Here is a 22,282-nt window from a genome sequence, read left to right on the forward strand (position 1 = left end):
GCATGTAAATGTTGACCGATTCACAAGTAACTGTTTACAGTCGATGGATTGGCTGGTGGCTTTGGGATAATTCATTTTATAGTCTGGGATTTCCAGGGTTATCTTTATTTTCCTATTTATACTCTATTTCATACATTTTATTAGCAGTAGTAGTAGAAATAGTAGTAGTAGTATCATTATTATTTAGTTAGAATAGAATTGTGTAACGTCAAACATATACTAAGCAACACACATTTTGAAAGCGCTGGTGTTGGGGTAAATTCGATGTTGATGAGAGTAGTCACTGCCCTTAAAGGAACTTGTCTTCTAGTTGGAAAGAGGTGACATGTACAATAATCTGAGGCATTAAGTAAATACATGGGTCTGAGGGCAGAAGATCCTTAAGGAAGCAAGCTACAAAGAACTCATTTTGAATCCTGGCATTAAAATTGGCAGATCTCCTCACACCTTTTTATGACAGTTATAGACAAAGCAAGTAGGACTGGAGAATACACTACAATGGCCAAAATAAGATTTAATGTCATTTCAGCCTAGGGGATTATTTCTAGGCTTTGAGTATATGATAATGTAAATGCTACCTAAATAGTAAATTTACTTTAATGCTGACAATGTAGAAAAGATATTTTGCTGCAAAAGTATACACAGTAGTAACAAGTGGATTTTGGAAGAAACTAATATTTTGTCTTATACTGATATTACACTATTGCCCTAGACCTAGCACCAGCCTTTACTCTTCGTTGTTTTCTTCTAAGACTAAAGAGCCTCTTTATTGTTTGTGCTGATTTTTTTTTTTTTTTTTTTCACCAACAGATCTCAGAGAAATCTGAGTGCTCTGGCCAGTTGGGACAAAATTATCATTAGAATTCTTGGCTAGAGAAGAAAGCTCCTAATTTAAGAATGGCTTTTTGCCTTCTGAGAGCTCAGAAGAGCAAATTGCAAGCCATCTACATTTATAAAACACGTTTTAGTATGGAAAATTTCAAACATCTACAGAAGTAAAAAGAAAGAAGTAGAAACTTTCATCAATTGTTCTCATCAAATATCAATTGCAGGCCAATACATTTTCTCTATACCCTCTCTTACTACTACCACCATAATCCCCAGCAATTTTTTTTTTTTTTTTTTTTTTTTGTGGTACGCAGGCCTCTCACTGTTGTGGCCTCTCCCGTTGCAGAGCACAGGCTCCGGGCGCGCAGGCTCAGCGGCCATGGCTCACGGGCCCAGCCGCTCCGCGGCATGTGGGATCTTCCCGGACCAGGGCACGAACCCATGTCCCCTGCATCGGCAGGCGGACTCTCAACCACTGTGCCACCAGGGAAGCCCCCAATCCCCAGCAATTTTAAAGCAAATTCCAGATTTCTTTTTTCTCAGTGAAAACGTCAGTATACATATTTCTAAAATGCAAGAACTGTCCTTTTTAAGCTCGGCTATGTCATTATCACACACCCCAAATAATAATAATTCCTTAATATCAACAAGTAGCCAGTCAGTTCATGTTTCCTTGATTGTCCTATAAATGTATTTTTATTTTAATAATCATTATTTATTTGATTGCTGATCCAAACACACTTTCTTTTAAAGTATAGGTTTAAAAGAACTCAATTTGCTCATTTTTCTTGCAAGTATTTGTCATTGAATTCAAAGTGTTCATCCAGTAGGGTTCCCAACTGTCTGGATTATGCTGATTGCATCCCCTTTATGCTTATATATTTATTATGCTCCTTTGGCCCATGTATTTACTGTCAGTTGGTAGATAGATCTAGAGCACTGACATAATTCAGGTGTGATTTTTTGGCAAGTTTACTTCATAGATAATATTGATTAATTCCAAAAGGAACTATAAACTTACTGTGATGTTGCAGCCATTAATGATCAATGTCTAGATCCATTAATTTATTAAGGGTACCAAATGGTGATATTCTACTAATTAGATTATTATTCATTTACTAGCTAGAATATTATTTCATCAACTATTTGGTTGCCCTGAGTTACAGTTTAATTAGGAAAGGAAAAATAAATGCTTCTTTTATTTTATTTACCAGTTTTACAAAAAAAAGAATAAAAACAGAGAGAGAGGTTGACTCCAAAGTAGCTTCCGAAGATGACGAATGAGGTATTTTCTTTCTTTGTTGTTGTTTTCAGTGAGGTTGTTATAAATACCGATGCAGAGATTGTCCCCTCTTAGGTTCACAGATCCTGTTCAAGTTGGCTCCTGAGTCCTTTCCACACAACCACAGTAGTCTTTGAAGTCTTCCCAGCTCTCTTGTATGACAAGATGTAACAGGAACATCTTGTTCGTTTCTCATGCTGTATTTGAAATCAGCTATTTCTCCAAGGAGACATTATCCACTGTGTTTATTCAAACTTGTGTTCCTTCTAGTTTAACCTTCTTTCGAGACATGATTTTTTTAAAAAACAAATTACTTACTGAATTCTTTCACCTTTTCAAAACTTCCTATTCTCCAATCACTTCATTTCTGAATTTTTCTAATTTCTTTTAAGTTTTTCTTAAAACCAGTTTCTATTCCTTTTAAAATTTCTTTTTCCGCAATATCAGGCAATAAATTTCATTTGTTCTGTGGACGTGTCTTTCTATCACGCTTTCAGGATTTGCTGGAACTTCCTTTTCACCCTTCTTTTTTCTTTTTCTTCTCACTGATTTTCTACAGGATGTGAATGGAATACTCTTCTGTCACTCATTTTTAAATGAAATAAGTTTCCACTTTAGGAGGGAAACATAGATCAGGAGATAATTTCTAGCTTCAGAACTCCAGGGCTCACTATCTTCTATTATTTTCATGACATAATTTAAAAAATGACCTTAAAATTTCTAAACTCTTCCTCCTCGGCCCTCCTATTCCCATTTACCCAGACCTCCTCTTTCCTGTCCTTGTTGAGTATGGGGATTTGTTCTGGAATGGTGCTTTGGTTTGATAGGTATCAAGGTTTCACAGACCCCAGAACACTTGGCATCCTCAGAACATTTCAAAGTTCTTGCACTCAGCTGCAAGGTGGAGCCTGCAATGTTCACTCCCGGTTTCTGCCACTGTTCTCAGTGAATTTTTCAATCTCAGTGAGTTCTTGAACCATAGTAACCTCTGGCTCTCCTGAAAGAGAGAGAGAGTCCTTCCCTCGTCTTCCACACACCTTGGGATACACATATGTAGGTCTTTTTCCTGTTGTTGATTTGTTCCTACCTGGCTGTATGTTGCAGTTCATGTGGACACCTTTTTGTAGATGTTGTCTGTGGGTTTTTGGTCTTGCTATCCTAGATGATTTTCTTTCTTTTTTGGGGGGGTGGGTGTTGTGTATTTAGGGGAGGGGTGGCATATTCAGGGATAAAAATCTTCTCTGTAGCCACCATCATTTCCCCAGAATCCTCTGCCATTCTTATTTAAAACAAAGTCATAGGAATCATTATCCCGATCCTTAGGATAATCATTATATTGTATCTGTCTTTTTTTCCAGGCTTCAAGCTGCCTGTGACTCCCCGCGTTAGTATACTGACATGACTGGACAATGCCTAATTTGGCGGGCTCTTTCTGTACTACCTTCCTCCTAATCATGACAGCCTTGTACGCTATACATAGTCTTCTTTACTGATAGGGAATTTAGAAAATACAGGAAACCATGGGTTTAATAGGTGAAAGTGGAATTAATGTATTATTTTTCTCAGGTAAAATATCATAAGACTCCTTAGGCCAAAGTTGTAAAATGAAATCGCAAATTTCCTGGAATCATTTTGCAAACGTGAATGCCCACATAAAGTACACTACGACTTGAATCCAAGGAATAACACATTTTTAGAGCCTCCAAATGTATAAACTTAGTACAATTCTGCATTACTTCTTAAGGCAACTGAAGAAAATAATTTTGTGATAAAATAAATATTGATTTTATTAACATAGTTATTTTAAAAGTTTATAAAACTTTAAAAAAATGTTAAGGCTCTATCAGCCTCATCAGTTGTTATTTCTTTTCTAGAATCTTGGATAAAGGAACAGTCCTTTGAGAGGAAACATGGTATAAAATGGGAAGATAATCTAACAGCGAAGACAGTTATATCTCTTCCTGTGTGATGAACTACTCCTAAGCTTGGTGGTTGAAAACAGCAGGGACTTTATCTTCTCACAATTTGTGAATCAGCAGAATGGGCTGAGATCTCCTGGGTGGATCTATCTTGCTTTCACCTGAGGTGACTACTGAGGCTGCCATCATCTGGTTGCTGGACTGGGGCTGGTTGCTTTCACATGTCTGGCCGCTGGTGCTGGCTGTGGCCTGTGCCTAGTCTCCACTAGGTTAGCCAGGCTTCCTAACATGTCAGGTTTCCATGAGGACGAGCCCTAAAGCACAAGTACTCTCCAAGCTTCAGCTCTTGATATGCCATTGGGCCAAAGCAAGTCACGTGACCAAGCCCAGATCAAGGTGGAACAAAACTACACAGGGTGAGAAAGTGGGGGGGAGGGACATTTGCACTGGGGGTCAGTAGTCTAACAAACTGCTGCAATAACTATACAAAGAAAAACACCCCGGAGGACAACTGGTAAAAAATAAATGTGTGCGGGGTGGGGTGAGGGTTTGGCATGGGGGGGGCAAAGGCAGTAAATGGGGGCTACCAAAATCTGAAGATTCTGGAACTTTTGGAAAATCCACTGGGATTAAAGGAGTTACACAACCATGTTCTGACACCAGAAGAAAGGTCCCAGTTGAGCATCAGGGAAGTCTAGCACTCTTCCTCCATCGCATCAATTTTCATGTTTCTTTGACTCAGCATATTTGTAGAATGAATCATGACTTTCTATAAATTTTTAATTCAGTTTTTCAAACCAACAGTGACCTCACTTCTATCTGCTGTGCCACAAAAATGCCGTAGAAAAAAATTCCTTCTGTTAAATCGCTCACTAGGTGAAATTGTATGTGTAACCCAGTAACAAAGAGGTATTAAGAATCGCCACAGCCGAGCCGGCCTTCCGCACTACGCACCCTGTAGCAGCCAGTGGGTGAGCCAGGAGTCTAGGAGGTCACCGTGGGAAGGAGGGGCGGGGGCAGCGTGGCAGCCTCCTCCCGTCTCCGTGGAGCCACCTCCGGCCTCTGGTACAGGAGTCGTCCGCAGCAGCCGGCGGTGGCCAGCCTTGCAGCGTTGTGTTCTAGGTCGATAGCTTCTAAGACTCCAGTTGGATTCATTGGAGTAGGCAACGTGGGGAATCCAATGGCAAAAGATCTCATGAAACATGGCTAGCCACTCATTATTGATGATGTGTTCCCTGATGCGTGCAAAGAGCTTCTAGATGCAGATGAACCCGGTAGTGTCTTCCACAGCAGATGTAGCCGAAAAAGCTGACAGAATTATTACAATGCATCAATGTGCTAGAAGCTTATTCTGGAGCAAATGGAATTCACAAAAAAGTGAAGGAAGGCTCACTATTAATAGATTCCAGTACTGTTGATCCTATGGTTTTGAGAGAATTGGTCAAAGAAGTTGAGAAAATGGGAGCAGTTTTCACGGATGCCCCTGTTTCTGGTGGTGTGGGAACGGCTCAGTCTGGCAACCTCACATTTAGGATGGGAGGGGTTGAGCTGCTGTGGTGCATGGGCTCCCATGTGGTGCATCGTGGAGCTGCTGGGACTGGCCAGGCTTGGAAGATCTGCAAAAACTTGCTGTTAGCTATTAGTAGGATTGGAACTGCTGAAGCTATGAATCTGGGACTCAGGTTAGGGCTTGACCCAAAACTCTTGGCTAAAATCCTAAATACGAGCTCAGGACGATGTTGGTCACGTGACACTTATAATCCTGTACCTGGGGTGATGGATGGCGTTCCCTTAGCTAATTACTATAAGGGCGGACTCGGAGCAACACTCATGGCTAAGGATCTGGGATTAGCATGAGGCTCTGCTATCAGCACGAAGAGCCCAATCCTTCTGGGCAGTCAAGCCCATCAGATCTACAGGGATGATGTGCGTGAAGGGCTACTCAAAAAAAGACTTCTCATCCGTGTTCCAGTTTCTGCAAGAGGAGGAGACATTCTGAGTTTGCCCTCTGGCTGTGAACACTGTTGAAACCAAATTGTGTCTCGGAGCCCCTTATGGCTCACTCCACAGGAAAATGGGCTTAATCAAAGGTCAACTGTCTGCTTTTGAGTGTCTAGGTCAGGGGTCCCCAACCCCTTGGCCTCGGACGGGTACCAGTCCGCAGCCTCTTAGGAACCAGGCTGCACAGCAGGAGGTGAGTCGCAAGCAAGCCAGCTAAGCTTCATCTGCCGCTCCCTATGGCTCACATTACCGCCTGAACCTCACACACCCGCCCCCACTCCCTGGAAAAATTTGCTTACAGGAAACCGGTCCCTGGTTCCAAAAAGGTTAGGGACCTCTGGTCTAGGTCACAATAAATCCTGGGATTTTCCACCCATTTTAAAGTGCTTATTCTTTTTATCTATTTAGCAAACATAGCATCTGTAATTTTTTTTTCTGCAAGCCACTGATGGTAACTGCTAGCTAGCTAGCTGATTGGCCTTTTTCAAAAGTTTGATTCCTGAGCATCTTCAGCTAAAACGCTGCCTACTTCAATCAGGATATTATTTACTACACTTTACAAATAAAACTAAATTTTTTTCAACAGGATAAAATCTATCCTCGAGGAAAGAAAAGAAATTGGTGTGAGAAAAGGTATTAGAGAAAGGGGAAGTATAGTGAATTACTACCTGTGTCCCTCAGAAAATTTGGCCTGTTAACCCAGGGGTGATATTCTTGCATTGAGATTACTGGTTTATTTTCTAGGAGTTGTTAAAGCAAGAGAACTCCTTGCTGCATGTTATGTAATTTGGACTCTGTTACATTATCTTGGTGTGCCCCTCTTGCAACAACTTCCGATACTCAGCAAACTTGTTTTTTTTTTTAATATTTTTGCTTCCTTGTACATGTTTACTGCATTTTTTTTTTTGCGGCACACGAGCTTCTCACTGTTGTGGCCTCTCCCGTTGCGGAGCACAGGCTCCGGACGCGCAGGCTTAGCGGCCACAGCTCACGGGCCCAGCCACTCGGCGGCATGTGGGATCTTCCTGGACCGGGGCACGAACCCGTGTCCCCTGCATCGGCAGGTGGACTCTCAATCACTGTGCCACCAGGGAAGCCCTACTGCATATTTTTTGACTTCAAAAGAATGACATCTTTAGAACTGTTTCAGAGCCAACGATGAAATGTGCTTTAGATAATTATTACACTATGCTAAATATAACCATATTATTTTGAATTCAAATAAATTTCTATGCTGATAAAAAGAAAAAGAGGCACATTTCATCAATGTTTAAATAGTATCCTTCCTCCTCTAAAACTTAAAATAGGATTCAATCTGATTCCTAAAGGGTTATTTTCTTCAACAACAAGAGCTGACTTAGGCCATTTCTTGGCAGTGGAATCTGAGCATAGAGGTCCCTGTCTGACTGCCCTTTGATTCTCTCTCACATTATCCTGGGTGAATGTAATGGATGGGCATGCCCTTATGACTTAGCCCACTGATACTTCTCCTGATGAGGGTTAATGGTGTGGGCCACTTTAAATCTTGCCCAGCAAAGTGCTGACATCTGGGGTTTCCTATCAAGTTTACCAGATATTCCACAGTAATTTCATAATTTGCACAACATAAAACACTGATCTTGAGCTTAGGAAAGCATTTCATTTAAACAGATACAGAACACTACTCTACAAAATTGTTTAAAATTTGTGAGCAATTGCATTAAATAAACTCTAATATAAATTAATCTAATACAAGTAAACTAATAGTTACAAAGCTATTGGTTGCTTCAGAAGCGGTGGCTATGGATAACTTCAAAGTTGTTTCCTCAGTTCATTAAGAGGAGAAACTGTTTGCTGTCAACTTATCCTTGGGAAAGCTTATTCCTTAGTTTGAGGCTGATTCACATTATGAATATATAGGAACCATTGCTGGTTCTTCCTTTCCATATTCAGTGCACCATTATACTTCTATCCTCTTAAGATCTGGATATCTGTTACTGCTACTGTTGGCTGGAGCCTGGGAGGAGGAAAGCTATCAACAAAAAAGTAAACAAGTGTTAAAGATTTTTAGCATACTACTGAGACTTTTTATCTACCATAATCATAAGAAATAATAATTAAAATTACTTATAGCCTGGTCAGTGAGACCTTGAGTAAATTTTGGAAGCATCCACGTTTCATACAGTTTCAGGGGATGGATATTTCCTGTTATTAACTCTATATCCTCTTCAACTGGAACAGAGAGACCTTTCTCTGTTGAAGCAGTTTTGTCTTTTTCCTGGGCATTTTCAGTTTTCTCTTATTAGAGATTTGTAAAGCTTACATATACAAACTTACACATACACATATAAAGCAAAGAAGGGATACAGTAGTCTTGAGAGGACACTGTTTTGTAGCAGGCACACAAGACAGATATAATATTCCCTGATTGCATTTGCCTCCCTAGCCCCAGCTCCTTTGTGGAAAGCATCAGCATTCTGATTGGTCTCTGAACTCCACTGACTGGACGGAACACTGCATTGGCATTCTTAGGGAGCATTGATGGTCGCTCCAGAAACTGTGGTTAGAGCTTGTGCAGCCAAAGTGCACAGGAAAGAAACAAATATACTTAATATAACATGCTTACTCTGTTTTTCTTAATTAGCACTTATTCCCTGTAAGAGGCTGATTTCTGCTTTGACAGGGAGTAATCGAACTCTGCATTCCCCCAAACCATAAAATTAAAGTTAACATACCTCAGCTTTTCATCCTACTGGAAGAAATGTATGAAATTTAAAGTTATTTTTTAATTGCTGCTGTTTAGAATGGCTGAAGCCCATTCGCTGAACTTGTTAAAGAGCAGTGTTAATGAGGGTATTTTTCGCTTCTTTGTTTTCCTACCACAGCATGAATTCTCAGTCCCAAGTGTGCCCTGTTTTCCACAATAGAGACAGGGGAAAAAGTGCGAGTCTCTCACCACAAAGCATGAGACAACTACAAATACTTCTCTCCCAGAGTTCACATTGATGAGAGTATTTGTGGAAAATAACTTCCTCTTTTTGTGGGAATACAGTAGAAATGCAAGTTGTATTCTCCACAATTTCACTACTGGAAAAATAATTTCATAGTCCATATTTTTTATTGGTCTTCTTAAAAACATATACAGTGTTTACAATCAGGAGTAAAAGAGAAGATTTTCAATGCGATATTTCAAGGAGCATTTTCTAAAGGCAGGATCCAGTCCCAACTTTGGAAAATTAACACACACCTATGAGATCAAAGAGTCACCTGCAAAAAATTTTATTATGTTTCTCTTTCATACTAGTTTCCTAAAGATGCATTGTTACTTCTTGGTAATGTAATAGTCAGACATGACTATATGGTGGCCATTTGAGGAAGAAGTAGCTCTTACATAAGTGTCTAGTGACCTTATCTCTTTTGATACAATACCTCTTGGTTTCAGAGGCTTGCACAGGTTTCCTCTAAATGAATAAACTTAGTAAGGTTTTTCTAACTATCAAATAGTCTAAAAGTAGATTTAGAAATCTACTTCTGAAGCAATTTTGTTAAGTAATTATTGGTCAATTCTCTTTCTGATTGGTACTTCTTTCTGCAAAACAAATCCCTGTACTTAGAACAAGTAATACCACCATCCCTGGCTCCTTGATTATTACACAGTGATGTTTCTTGAGAAAAGAAGCTTACCTTTTTTGGGGGAAACTTCAGTCCATGAAATAAAACTTCATTAAAACTAGTTCTGCTTCTAATGCCAGTGTGAGGCAGATCAGTATCCCCTTTCTTTTGACTTTCCAGGCTGTGTGAAGAGAATGGTATGGTTTGGTTTAGGAAGGGCTGTAGCTTAAGAGGTTGCATTATGTTTCTGTGTCACTTTGGGGGATTTTATTTCAATATTATATCCTTTTCTGTAAAAACACCATAGTCATTCTCTTACTTATTATTAAATAATTAAACGCTGCCCTTTGTTTACTTTCTCCTTCTGATCAGAGGATTCCTCTCCACTCCAGGCCTTGATCTGAGTTCCAATTCATCAGCTTGTAGTAGCTACACTTCTGATTTCTGAAGTCAGACGGATATGGGTCCCATTTCTGTCTTCATCAGTTATAATTTAGCCTCTGATATATGCATACCAGAGCTGACAGTGACAAACATTTTGCTTCTCCTTATTTTTCCCAGGGTTGTTTGCATTTTAATAGAGGTTCACAATATTTTAAATAGAGTTGGGATGGGGTGGAAAGAAAGAGCAGGAAAACATGCTTTTAGGAAGGTCTGAAATACAAATCACATGGAGGTAACTGCTTGAGAGAAAACCACCCCTACCCGAGTATTGTCAATAAAGTAGCACAGGGAGGCAAACAAGTAAATTGTTCACTAAAAATATTCTTCTTTAGAAGAATAAAATTCACAAGAAAGCCTCATTGCAAATCAAATATATTTGTTTTCCTCAAGGAAGATATTTGAAAAGTAGTAGTAAATACCTACTTTGACCTTCTGTGTCCCTAGTGTTCTATCTCCACTAAGTTTTAGGAACACTACATAGAGGAGGAGCCTGAGTCTCAAAGACCGTAAGTAAGAGATGGATTCCAGAGCCTTTGCAAGGTCCATTATGTCCCATGACTTCCCATTGCTTGTGCTGTTCATCCAGATAGGTGCTTAGGATACCAGAATGAATGCATCTCTTTCAAGAGGTTTTTAACAGACATTAGATAATAAACAAGTACAACACCTAACAAATAGAACATAATGCTTTATTTAAAGCAGAAACAGAATAAATGCTCACCTAGTATCATTTAAATCCCCTTTAAATTATTTTTTGAATCAACATGTTTATATTTGAGGGTATTTTCTTATTTTTTCCTAGTTCCCTTTACTTGCACCTCCTTTCTTTTGCTCTTTTCCCTACTGAAATGTTTATGGTTTCAAAAGTAATTACTTCTTGAAGAAAGTTTTCGTGTATACTAAGTACTACCTAATGGAAGCCATAAGCAGAGTCTGCTAGCATTTAGAGTGGTATAATACATAACCAGGCTGAATCAAGTGGGAGAGAAGGTTAATCATTCTTTTAAACTGGCAGTGTTGCCGGAGGTGGATTAATATGCTTTTTGAATCTCTTATGTGCTGTAAGTCTCCTTGATCACAATCACTATGTTAATGGTTTAGGTTTTGAATTAGAGGTGTCTCCTGGGGTCAGCTGGGCCAACTCCCTTAATCTCTCTGGCCATATTAGGTGATAGTTTTCTCATTTCAATACATGATCTATGTTAGAGGGAGTGTTGACTATACCAGACTCTTAACGTGGGCACCCGGAAAGTGGAAGAATCTCTCTACTGGTGATTAATCATAACTCTTTTCATTGTAAATATAGTCCTTCCCTTAGGTAAGGCAGGAACACCATGAAAAATAGAAGGTTCTCAGGTGTCTGTGGAAGCTGGAGTGCTCTCGACCTGTCAGCTCACTGGCAGAGCAGGCTTCGCCCAGACACTAGAGAACAAAATGTGAAATTGGCACCAGCCAGCCTCTCCATTGCACAGGATATCCCTATTTAAATTTGACAACCAGGATATTTTACAATTTGAAATTCTTGTCATCTGGTTTTCTTTAGTTTCTTCTTTAGGATGAAAAGACTGAGAAGCTTGTTAAAACATCTGGAATTCTGATGGTGAGGCTTAACCAGATCTACTGAGTCATCAATCAGCAAACATTGACCAACGCTTACCATTCCCCCAGTTACTATACTAAGGACCCAGACACGTCTCAGATAGTGGCCTTGCTCATTCACTGTATTTACAGTACTTTTTTCTAAATGTAACCAGAGCTCAGGTAAAGACAAGACATTGATTTGAGTCTGAAGTAAACAAAGCTGACTGGTCTGATCCCTTCAGTTCCCAGAATTATTTTGTTTCAGGTAGTAATTTTCCCAGGCCAATAGAACAAAGTCCTATCGTCTATTTATTTAATATTTTATAACAATAGTCCTTGCCCCTTTGACCTCTAGTGAGGAAACTTGCATAAGAAACTGAAATATGCTTAGGTTCTATGGGTAAGTGCAGATAATGATATGAATGAAATTGAAAATGAAAGCCAAAGGTAGAAAAGGCAGTTCTGAATAGATTAAGCAAGACAGAGGTATTTGAAAAATCAAGTAGAAAAGATACAATAAGGAATGGAGAGCTTGTGGAAGTTTTCCAATAGGTGAGGGGTTGGTACATTTTTTTTTTTTTTTTTAAGAACATGTCTGGCAGTTGTATGCCAGAGAAAGTTATAAGGGGGTTGACTATATGCATGAAGTCCACTGAGAACACTGTTTCTGTAGGCCACTGACGATGTTCTGAGTGTACATTCTATAGTACTAGAAATTAAGTTAAGAAAGAAAGGGTAATCTGATGTCATTTTAAATGAAATTTCACAAATGATTAGGGCTAAAAGGTGTCTTTTTTCACTCAGCCAACACGTTGAGCACATACTATGGGGCAAGCACTGTGCTTACGGGTAAGAGATAAAAGAAAAAATAAAGGCCAGAGGAACTCAAAAGAGAGTGTGAGAGATGCATAAACAACTCATTACAATTGAATAGGGATAGGCTATTAAATAAATAGATCATAAAAATGTAACTTTGTAAAACAGAACTTGGAGTCAATAACCCTGCTAGGGGATATTGAAGAGGATGCCAACAATGAGGGGGTCTTGGAATTAGGTTTTGAATGTCATTAGGAATTTTCCACGTGGAGAGAAGGTCAGGGGCATACCAGGCAGAAGGAACATCCTGGACTTGAGAACCAACACAGTCTATTTAAGTGATTGTAAAAGATGTTTTTTGACTAGAGCATAGGGTATAAGTTGCCAAATGGTAGAAAATAAAGTATAACAGTTAGGCTGGAATAAAAGTATAAAGTGTCATAATTCATATGATGAAAGATAGGTGTTTTCCTACAAAATGGGTTATTTATAAATATTTTAAAAATAGAGAATGCTGTGTAAGGCTTGAAAAAATACTAAATCAGAGTTGTACTGAGCTCAGGCTTAGTGGTGAAAATTTCTGCATTTTGTTTTCCAGGTTGGATACTGTTACAATTCTTTAACATTTCTTTTTCCTAAGTAAAGGCATCTGGTGAAAATATGGGATCCATTTTATCCTGGGGAAGTTTTGTCTTAACCTTTCTTCTATGTATTTTTTCTATTTAAAATGCTTTTGCAGAATCTAATCATATGAAGTTCGGATACTTGAAGTACCTGCTCATATTCTCTCTTTGACATAATGGGAATAATTGGGAAGTCTTCTCTAATTTTGAGACTACCATGACTGCTCTCTTATGTTGGCTATTCCTGTAGATGAACCAATTTTAGGTTCATCTGAGTGATTAGTTAAACTTAATCCTCACAGATTGATTCAGCAGGTCTGAGAAGACATCTCAGAATATGTATATAGAGAGATAAACAATAAGAAATTACAGTAAGCACAAAAACAGATAAAGATCATTCATAATTTTTCATAAGATCTTATTTTCTCTCATTTCTCTCTTATTTTTTTTCATAACTTTTCTTTAATCATATGAAAAAGAAGGGAATTTACATGGCATAACAAAAGATATGCAAAACTTAAGGAAACACAATTTTCTTAAATTTCTCAAACTTATTTGTATAGGATTCAGAATGCACTTAAAATGATTAAATGACTTAAGCTAATTCTTTTTTATTGCAAACTGTTTTAACCCCAATTAACCAAGCAAGAAACTCAGAGTCATTCTTTACTCTTCTCCCCTCCCTTAAACTCTGATTGGAACAATCCCTAAGAGTTGTCATAATTATACTATATATATATATATATATATATATATATACATACACACACACACACACACACACACACATACACACACACACACATATATATATGTCCATCTTCTCTATGTCCATTGTCATATCTTTTACATTTCTTACTCGGATGTAACATTCCAGTTCACTTTTTCCCTGACTCCAGTATTATTTCTGTCTTATTTATTCTCTGCATTGCAACCTAAATTTTACTCAACAGCTTAGAGCTCTTTGATAGTTTCTCTTTAATTTTGGAGAAAAGGCTTCAAGCACTGTGCTCTTGCTTACTAGTCCACCCTTATCTGGTTTCTCTATCTATACTCAGCATCTCCTTCTTCCATAAATTTTCAGCAATACTCAGTAGACTTCAGGGTTAGACTTCTCTTAATGCTGAACTTTCTCCAGGTTATGTCATCAATTTGTATGATTCTTTACTCATTCAGTCCTTGGTTAATGCACTCTCATCATATAAGTTTCAGAATAAACATTGAATCTCTGGCTTTTCACAACTTCCATTAGAGATTAAATTCCCTTTCTGTGTGTTCTTATAAAACTTGGCTGTCCAGTTACCTATGAGAGGTATAGTTATATTTTATAGTTCATTTCCCCTACTACATTGTAAACTACATGTGAACAATGTCCTTATTTACCAGTGTTGTAGGTACTCAATGAATATTTATTCTGTTAAAAGATTTATTCTGTTAAAAGTTAAGAGACTGTTTATGTTCCATAAATAAGAGAAAATGTAGCCCAGAACCAAGTAGTGACAAGAGGCTTGAATAAAAGTAGACAATATTGAGAGATAGTAGGAATTTAGGTTAGACAGTACTTGGTTACTGAATTAATTGTGAAGGTGAGGGATGATTATACAGAGTCCAGAGTTTTTTTATTTTTTTTAATTAATTTTTATTAGACTATAGTTGCTTTACAATGTTGTGTTAGTTTCTGCTATACATCAAAGTGAATCAGTTGTACCTATACATATATTCCCTTTTTTTAATATTTCTACCCATTTAGGTCACCAGAGAGCATTGAGTAGAGTTCCCTGTGCTATACCATAGTTTCTCATTAGTTATCTATTCTATACATAGTGGTGTATATATGTCAATCCAAATCTCCAAATTCATCCCACCCCCCTTCCCCCACCCTTGGTATCCATGTGGTTGTTCTCTACATCTGTGTCTCTCTTTCTGCTTTGCAAATAAGTTCATCTGTACCATTTTTCTAGATTCCACATATAAGTGATATTATACGATATTTGTTTTTCTCTTTCTGACTTACTTCACTCTGTATGACAGTCTCTAGGTCCATCCATGTCTCTGCAAATGGCACTATTTCATTCCTTATTATGGCTGAGTAATATTCCATTGTATATATGTGTCACATTTTCTTCATTCATTTCACTGTTGACGGACATTTAGGTTGCTTCAATGTCCTGGCTATTGTAAATAGTGCTGCAATGAATATTAGGGTGCATACATCTTTTTGAATTATGCTTTTCTCCAGGTATATGCCCAGAAGTGGGATTGCTGGGTCACATGGTAGTTCTATGTTTAGTTTTTTAAGGAACCACCATACTGTTCTCCATAGTGACTGTACCAATTTACATTCCCACCAACAGTGTAGGAGGGTTCCATTTTCTCCACATCCTCTCCAGCATTTATTGTTTGTAGATTTTTTGATCATGGCCATTCTGACCGGTGTGAGGTGATACCTCCTTGTAGTTTTGATTTGCATTTCTCTCATAATTAGTGATGTTGAGCATCTTTTCATATGTTTGTTGGCCATCTTTGGAGAAATGTCTATTCAGGTCTTCCGTCCATTTTTTCATTGGGTTGTTTTTTTTCTTTTTGATATTGATCTGCATGAGTTGCTTATAGATTTTACAAATTTATTTATGTTTATATATTTTGGAGATTAATCCCTTGTCAGTTGCTTCGTTTGCAAATATTTTCTCCCATTCTGAGGGTTGTCAGAGTCCAGAGTCTTCAGTGTTTCCTCAGTATCCAACTTGGGCAACTGTACAAATAGTGGTGGTATAAATGATGTAGAGAGATGAACAGTGGAAGTAAGTATTGAAGGTAAAATTAATCGTTCAGTAATATCACATAATTAATTTTAAGTGTCCATGTTATATTTGGGCAGAGTCTTTCACTTGGCAATTAGGTTTGTAAGAGACTCAGGAGAGAGATATGTAAGTTTTAGGTCAAGATCTGTGATATATATGGTGGCTGGAATCACAAGAGTAGATGAGACCATCTATCAGGGGCAGAAGAGAGCTTCTGAGAAATACACCTCTCTTGGGAGAGGGCGAAGTGAGAGCGCCCAGTGAAAGAGCTAAGGACGTCCAGAGGCAGGAGGGAGAAGCAGCAGATTAAGATGCTACTGTTGTTAAGGTGGACGAGTTTTCTGAGATGACAAACTTGATCAACAAAATCAAATATTGCTGAAAGGTGACATAATGACCAAACAATATTCATTCAATTTAATCACAAATTAAATGTTGGTGAATGCAATTCCAGTGCAGATAAGTAAGAAGAAAATAGCAAAATTGTGTGAGTCACGAGGTACATAAAGATAAGAAAATACAGACAATGAGAATAAAAACAATTTTTGATAAACTGTACTGTGAAATTAGGAAGAGAGAAAAGGTAGCTAGAGAATTACTTGGCATCAAGCAAGAGTAATTTTTAATGGGAGGGGGGAAGCTTTTTAATGGGAGGGAGCAAAAATAAAATTGCTAAAGAGGAAAACCTTAACAATACCAATGAGATGGGAAAATGAATGGAAGATACTGAGGAAGTGAGAATAGGTATTTATAAACTATGTAGAAAAGCTATCCTTGTACATAAAGAGAAAAAGTTATTTAGGGGTGTTTTTGCTTTATAGCCTGTGTTTTCTCTGTGAAATAAAAGTTTGATGGGAGGTGATGTCACCTCAAGATAGTGCTCATCAAATATCCTATGTGCTTATCTACATTTTTCATCCTCCTTTGTAGTTAGACTGTTTTCCTTTGATTAGTTGTGGTCAGTGGCAAAGAAGCAGAATAAAGTGTATCACTTCTGAGCTGAGGTCATTAGGAGCCAATGTCCCTCTTATCTGGTCCTCTGCTACTGTGACATTGGAGGTCACATAGTCCAGATGATGTGGCTGCAAGATGGATCAGGACCATGTGATGGGTAAGGGCTTTACTTAGTAGAGAAATAACTTACTACTATTTTCCACCGAGATTCCTGTGTTAAATAGATCTCCCTGTGAGAGCTCAGAGAGCAAAGCAAAGGCTGAAATGACAAAGACAGAGGGAGAGATGTTGGTAACATATGGAAGGTGCCTGGCAGATAATATATTTAATGGTAAACAAAGCTGCTGGAGTAAGAGAGAGAGTATATAAGAGATGAGAAGAAGGCCAACTGTATGTAGTATCTAGCACTAAGGAGTGAGGAGAGAAACAACTGAAAAAAAAATAAAAAGAATGATCAGAAAGAAGCTAGGTGGTATGCCAACAGAAATCATAAGATTGCTATAAAACATAAAGGAAGGTAGTTTTAAAAGAAGCACCATTTAATGGAGTCAGTTGTTTCCCAAAGGGAAAATCCTATGGGAACTGAAAATAAACCATGTGATTTGATGACTAAACTTTTATGAAAAAAATGGAACCATTTCAGGAAAGTCATGGGAGAAGACGCTGTGTTACAGTGGGGAGAGTAATCAATACATTGTGAGGAAAGGTGCCTTCATTTCCAAGAAATGCCAGTTAAGAAGTGAAGAGAGCATTTAAAGGGAAGGGATAATGTAAGAAAATTTTAAAAAAAATAATTAAGGAAACTTGAATAACTCCTAGACAAAGAGGAAGGTATTAGTGAGAGACTGAAAATCAGAGAAAGCTATCTTAAGATGTTGTTATGGACTGAATTGTGTCCCCACAAAAAATATATGTTGAAGCCCCTCTCAATTTTACTGTAGAAGATAGGAGATAGGTCCTTTAGGGAGGTAACTGAAGTTAAATGAAGTCATAAGGGTGGGGTAATAATCTGACAGGGACTGATGGTGTCCTTATAAGAAGAGGAATAGATTCCAGGGATCTCTCTCCCTCTGCTCATAGAGGAAAGGCCGCAAGAAGACAGCCATCAGCAAGCCAGGAAGATTGTTCTCACCACAAACCAATTCTTATGGTATTCAATACCTTAACCTTGGACTTCCACCCTCCAGAACTGTGAGAAAATAAATTTCTTCTGTTTAAGTCATTCAGTCTATAGTGTTTCACTATAACAGCCCAACCAGACTAATACAGACCTTCATGTACACTGCAGTATACAGAAGCTAAACAATGACTGAGCCAGAGATTACATCTTGAACAGAAGTGTAATGATGCTTGTGGTACTCACAACTTCACGAATTTTGTCAGAAGGATGGGAAAAAAAGTCAGTCAAACAACAGTTCTGATAGTGAATATTTTCTTTCTGTTTCTGACATAAAGCAGTGTCTGACAGCCTCCCTGATACCCATCAGTATCGCAGTTTTGATTCTGTGGCTCCAGTTCTACATGGCACCAAGGTGCTGTGTACTGTCCATTATTGGGTTTTGGGGACCTGTACCTATTTCCAACAAGTGGGTCAAACCACTGGGGCTCTTCTGAAGTCCTCCCCAAATTTGGACCCAGCTTCACCTCCAAATCAGAGTTTTCAGAGAGCCCAGGGTGAGGCTCACCTGCCACAGTAGACACGTTGGCTAACGGGTTGCACTGCAGCACCCGCACGGACAAGGACAGCATCACGATGCCACCGTTGTTCTTCTGCAGGGGCAAACCGGTGGACCGTCAGCTTGGCCCCCAGCACAGCCACCTGCCTGTTCACTCTCTCAGCCCCTGTGAGGAAGGTGTTCAGCCCTGGCTTTGAGGTCAGAGTCTTCTCCTCTTTGGATTCGTGTGAATGGAGGAGCCGCATCCCTGGTCTGGGTTGTGTCTTGGCCCTGGGTTTCCGGGTTTGGAGGAGTATCTTACCACCTAGACCCCCACCTAGGGCTCAAGGGTTCAGGGGCTGTGGACCATGGGTTTTGGGGGCAGAAGATATTTAACCTGGGGTTTGAAGAAATTGAGGGAGAAGAGGCTCAGGTTCAAGGGCTCCTGGTTTGAATCTCTTGCTTTAGCTTTGAGGGCCAGGGCAGTCTCTCACCAGAAGCTGCAGGATATCATCAGGAACATTCTGAGTGTTCTTGCACATACCCCGGGCAGCTGAGTGGGAGAAGATGACAGGTGCCTGCGACACTTCTAGGGCTCGCTGTGCTGCAGCATCTGAGACATTGGACAAGTCCACCATCATGCCCAGGCGGTTCATTTCTGCCACCACCTTCTGCAGGGACAGGATGGGGAGAGGGCATCAGGGCTGCCTTTATCTTGTGTGCATTTATCTGTAGGGAACAGGCGGGGCTGTACATTCATGTGGGGCAGGGTATGGAACCCGGGTCCTTACGTCGCCAAAGCCGGTCAGCCGACTGACATTGCTGTAGAAGGGGCGGATACCCTTTGCTGAGCTCTGTGCCCTGCAGGATGCCCAGGAGGCAGTCTGACTGGTGGCTGTGACTTGGCTACAAGAGCCTAGAAAGAGGTTCTGTCGAACTGTCTACACCTGCAACTACCTGGTGCAAGAGGAGGGACCCAAACTGGGCTGTGCCTGGCAGTAGCAGGGCCCTTCTGGGGATTCAGTCTTGTTCTGCAAAGCTTCATTCCCCTCCCCACCCCAGGTTCAGGGCCGGATCCCAGGGGTAAACTTGCTTTGGGCCCCAGCGTGATCTTCGGCAGATCCCTGCCTCACTGGGCCCTCACCATCTGCACTGTGCTCACCAGGGCGTGTTGCAGGTGTGGGTGAGTGTCACGTAGCGCACACCCAGCGCCTAGAAAGTACGCAAGATGGAGAGGCTACTGTCCAGTGAGTGGCCGCCCTCCACACCAATGAGGCAAGCCAACTTCCAGGCATTGTTGAGAGCTGGGGGCAGGTAGGTCAGATGATCATTTTCAGAGGCAGGGGAAGCTTACTGAAGTCCCTAACACCTACCACCACCAGTCTGTTTACTTTTTTGGTTTGTTTTTTTGGCCGTGCCACACAGCATGAGGGCTCTTAGTTCCCCCACTGGGGATCAAACCCGAGTCCCCTGCAGTGGAAGCGTGGAGTCTTAACCTCTGGACCACCAGGGAAGTCCCCCGTCTACCTTTAACTGAGGTCACAAGCTCCAGCTCAGAGTAGGAGGCACACATGAGGTGGATGAGGTGAATTTGCTCCAGGGTGAGGCGCACAGCATCCCGTTCGTGGGTCTGGCATGGGACGTAGGCTGACCAGAACTGAGGGAAGGCCAGAGCTTAGTTTGGGCTTTGGAACTCCTTGGGGCTCAGCTGGCACAGCGCTCACTGTGCCCAGAAGTCACATGTAATGCGTTGCTTTCTCTGTGGTACTTGGATGCCCGTCAGGTTGGCTCACTGTGACCCCTGTAGCCCCCAGCATCCATGGCATGGCACTTTCTAGGTCACTATGGCAACTTAGTTCCAATGTGACTAACCTGTGGTCTCTGAGGCCCCCAAAGGGCCCCACATTCCCCAGCAGCCACGGCGGCACCTTGTGTGTCCCTTTGGTACCTGGGCACCTCCGAGGCCGTCGTTCAGCCTGTCCAAGCTGGTCTGGCCATGGCTGAAATTGTGCAGATTAGCATCCTGTAGCCCGTTGTGGTAAAACTGCCTCAGGACCAGGGGCATCTCGTTGTGGCTGGAGGGAGGTCAAGGCAAATGGGTGGGCTCCTTAGGTCTTGAGATCAGGCAGGACACATTGCCAGGCCTGGGCCAGCCTGGGGGTCCCCCACCTCACTCTGTCACACAGACTATACTAGGAGCAGCTGCGGCCTGGGCTGAGGGGTTCCCACCAGGGAGGGGATGACAGAGAAGGGGAAGGGCATCTGTAGATGATGGACAGGACATCCAGGAGTGGTGTGAGGGAGCCTCCCCACTAGCTCTGCATGCTCCGGACCTCCTCCCCTGCCCAGGGCCAGGCTAGGCCCCCACCGGCCCCCAGCAGCCCGCACACACTGCAGCCACCCGTCCACAAGCGGGAAGTCCCGCATCAGGGCCCGCGTGGGCTCCCGCGGACTTGGGGTGCTGGAGGTGCCCGGCGTGGTCTGCACGGGTTACCGGCCGCAGCAGCAGATCCAGCAGGAGCAGCAGACACAGCAGAGGCCGCTGGCTGAGGGCGCGGGGACCTTCCCCGGGCCGCAAGCTGCGCAGGGCCAGGCAGGCGGGCAGAGGCGGGACTGAGAGGGGCGGGCGATGGGGTTCTGCCCGTGGACTCAGGCCACGCAGCGGCGCGGCCTCGCGAGGGGTCGGGGTGAGGGAGGGGATACAGAGGCACAGGACCCAGAGACCCGTGTGCGGAGAGCCGCGATCCGCAAAGCCCGGCAGCCACAGGGCGGCACTGCCCTCCCGCCCCCTGCTCAGAGGCAGCTCCCGCGGGCTAAGCTGGCCTCTACGGAGAGCCCACTCGCCTCCCATCGCGGGTTCCCTCCGACCCCGCTCATCTTCCCACTCCCACTGCTCCGAGGCGGCGCCCTAGGTTGCTCTCCCCCACCTCTAACCTTCCTGTTCAAGCTGGTGTGCTTCTCTCAGAGGGCCACCTTCAGCCCGAGGCCTCCCGGGAGCACACCTCGTCCCCATCTGCCTGCAGCCGGTCCCGCCCACCCCGAGGGCTGCCTGCCAGTGTCTCTCTCTGTGGCCACAACTGCTCTGGGCTCCCGGTTTCCCGGTACTGGACGATGGGGGCTGGTGTGGGGGAAGAGATAGTTTCTGGAAATGGGGGGGGGTAACCTTGTGAGCTCTGGATTCAGGAAGGGGCCCTCTGCCCCCGACCTTCTCTCTCCACCTACTTGACTGCCCAACCTGCATGACCATTCTCTGGGCACTTCAACCATCACCTGGGAACTATCAGGAACCTCCCGCACTTCTGTCAGCCAGCCTCAGGAAAGAGCGCCCTCAGGAGTCGCTACACCTCCCCAGGGCCTGAATAGAGGGACTTTTGGGATGTGAACTGAACAACCTTCTGGGGAGAGTCAGCGACCCTTTTACTCAACAGAGCAGGAACCCGGTCAGCAGGCTACTTGAGTGGAAGGAAATGAAGTCGTTTCCATGGCAGCAGAGCCCCCGCCGCAGCAACCTTCCTCCCAGAGCTGCTGGCTGACCTTCTGGCCAGGATCCCTCCTACCTCAGCGTGGAAGGCCCGGCCTCGTGGAGAAGTATAGGTTCTGAGGCAGACCTGGCACCTGGGTTCTGCTGCTACACTTGCCTTATCTCGTGGCCCCTGTGGCTCTAGCTTTCCCAGAAACCTCAAGGGCTAAGTGCCTGTGCATGCTCAGAGGCCGCATGCCATTCCCCATTTCCAGCCTCAGGCCCTCCCCCAGCTGCCTCCTCTAGGGACATCCTCCCCCCAACACA

The 22,282-nt window shown here is 42.1% G+C and overlaps 1 protein-coding gene and 1 pseudogene across 1 annotated transcript; one reads left to right on the forward strand and one right to left on the reverse strand.

Moving 5' to 3' along the window:
* Nucleotides 1-2,101: 2,101 nt before the first annotated feature.
* Nucleotides 2,102-6,296, forward strand: LOC111170999 (3-hydroxyisobutyrate dehydrogenase, mitochondrial pseudogene; annotated as a pseudogene).
* An 11,948-nt stretch (nt 6,297-18,244) lies between these two features.
* Nucleotides 18,245-21,536, reverse strand: LOC111171106 (dipeptidase 2-like). The gene is given in 8 exon segments (XM_089898594.1): nt 18,245-18,610; nt 18,990-19,166; nt 19,287-19,356; nt 19,658-19,799; nt 20,023-20,152; nt 20,444-20,570; nt 20,897-20,983; nt 20,985-21,536. Coding segments are annotated over 8 exon segments (1,461 nt in total). The 5' UTR covers nt 21,347-21,536.
* Nucleotides 21,537-22,282: the final 746 nt, after the last annotated feature.

This window comes from Delphinapterus leucas, chromosome 17 (assembly GCF_059928025.1).
Source record: "Delphinapterus leucas isolate spDelLeu-1000000601 "Yukka" chromosome 17, BTC_Dleu_Yukka2, whole genome shotgun sequence".
Taxonomy (NCBI): domain Eukaryota; kingdom Metazoa; phylum Chordata; class Mammalia; order Artiodactyla; family Monodontidae; genus Delphinapterus; species Delphinapterus leucas.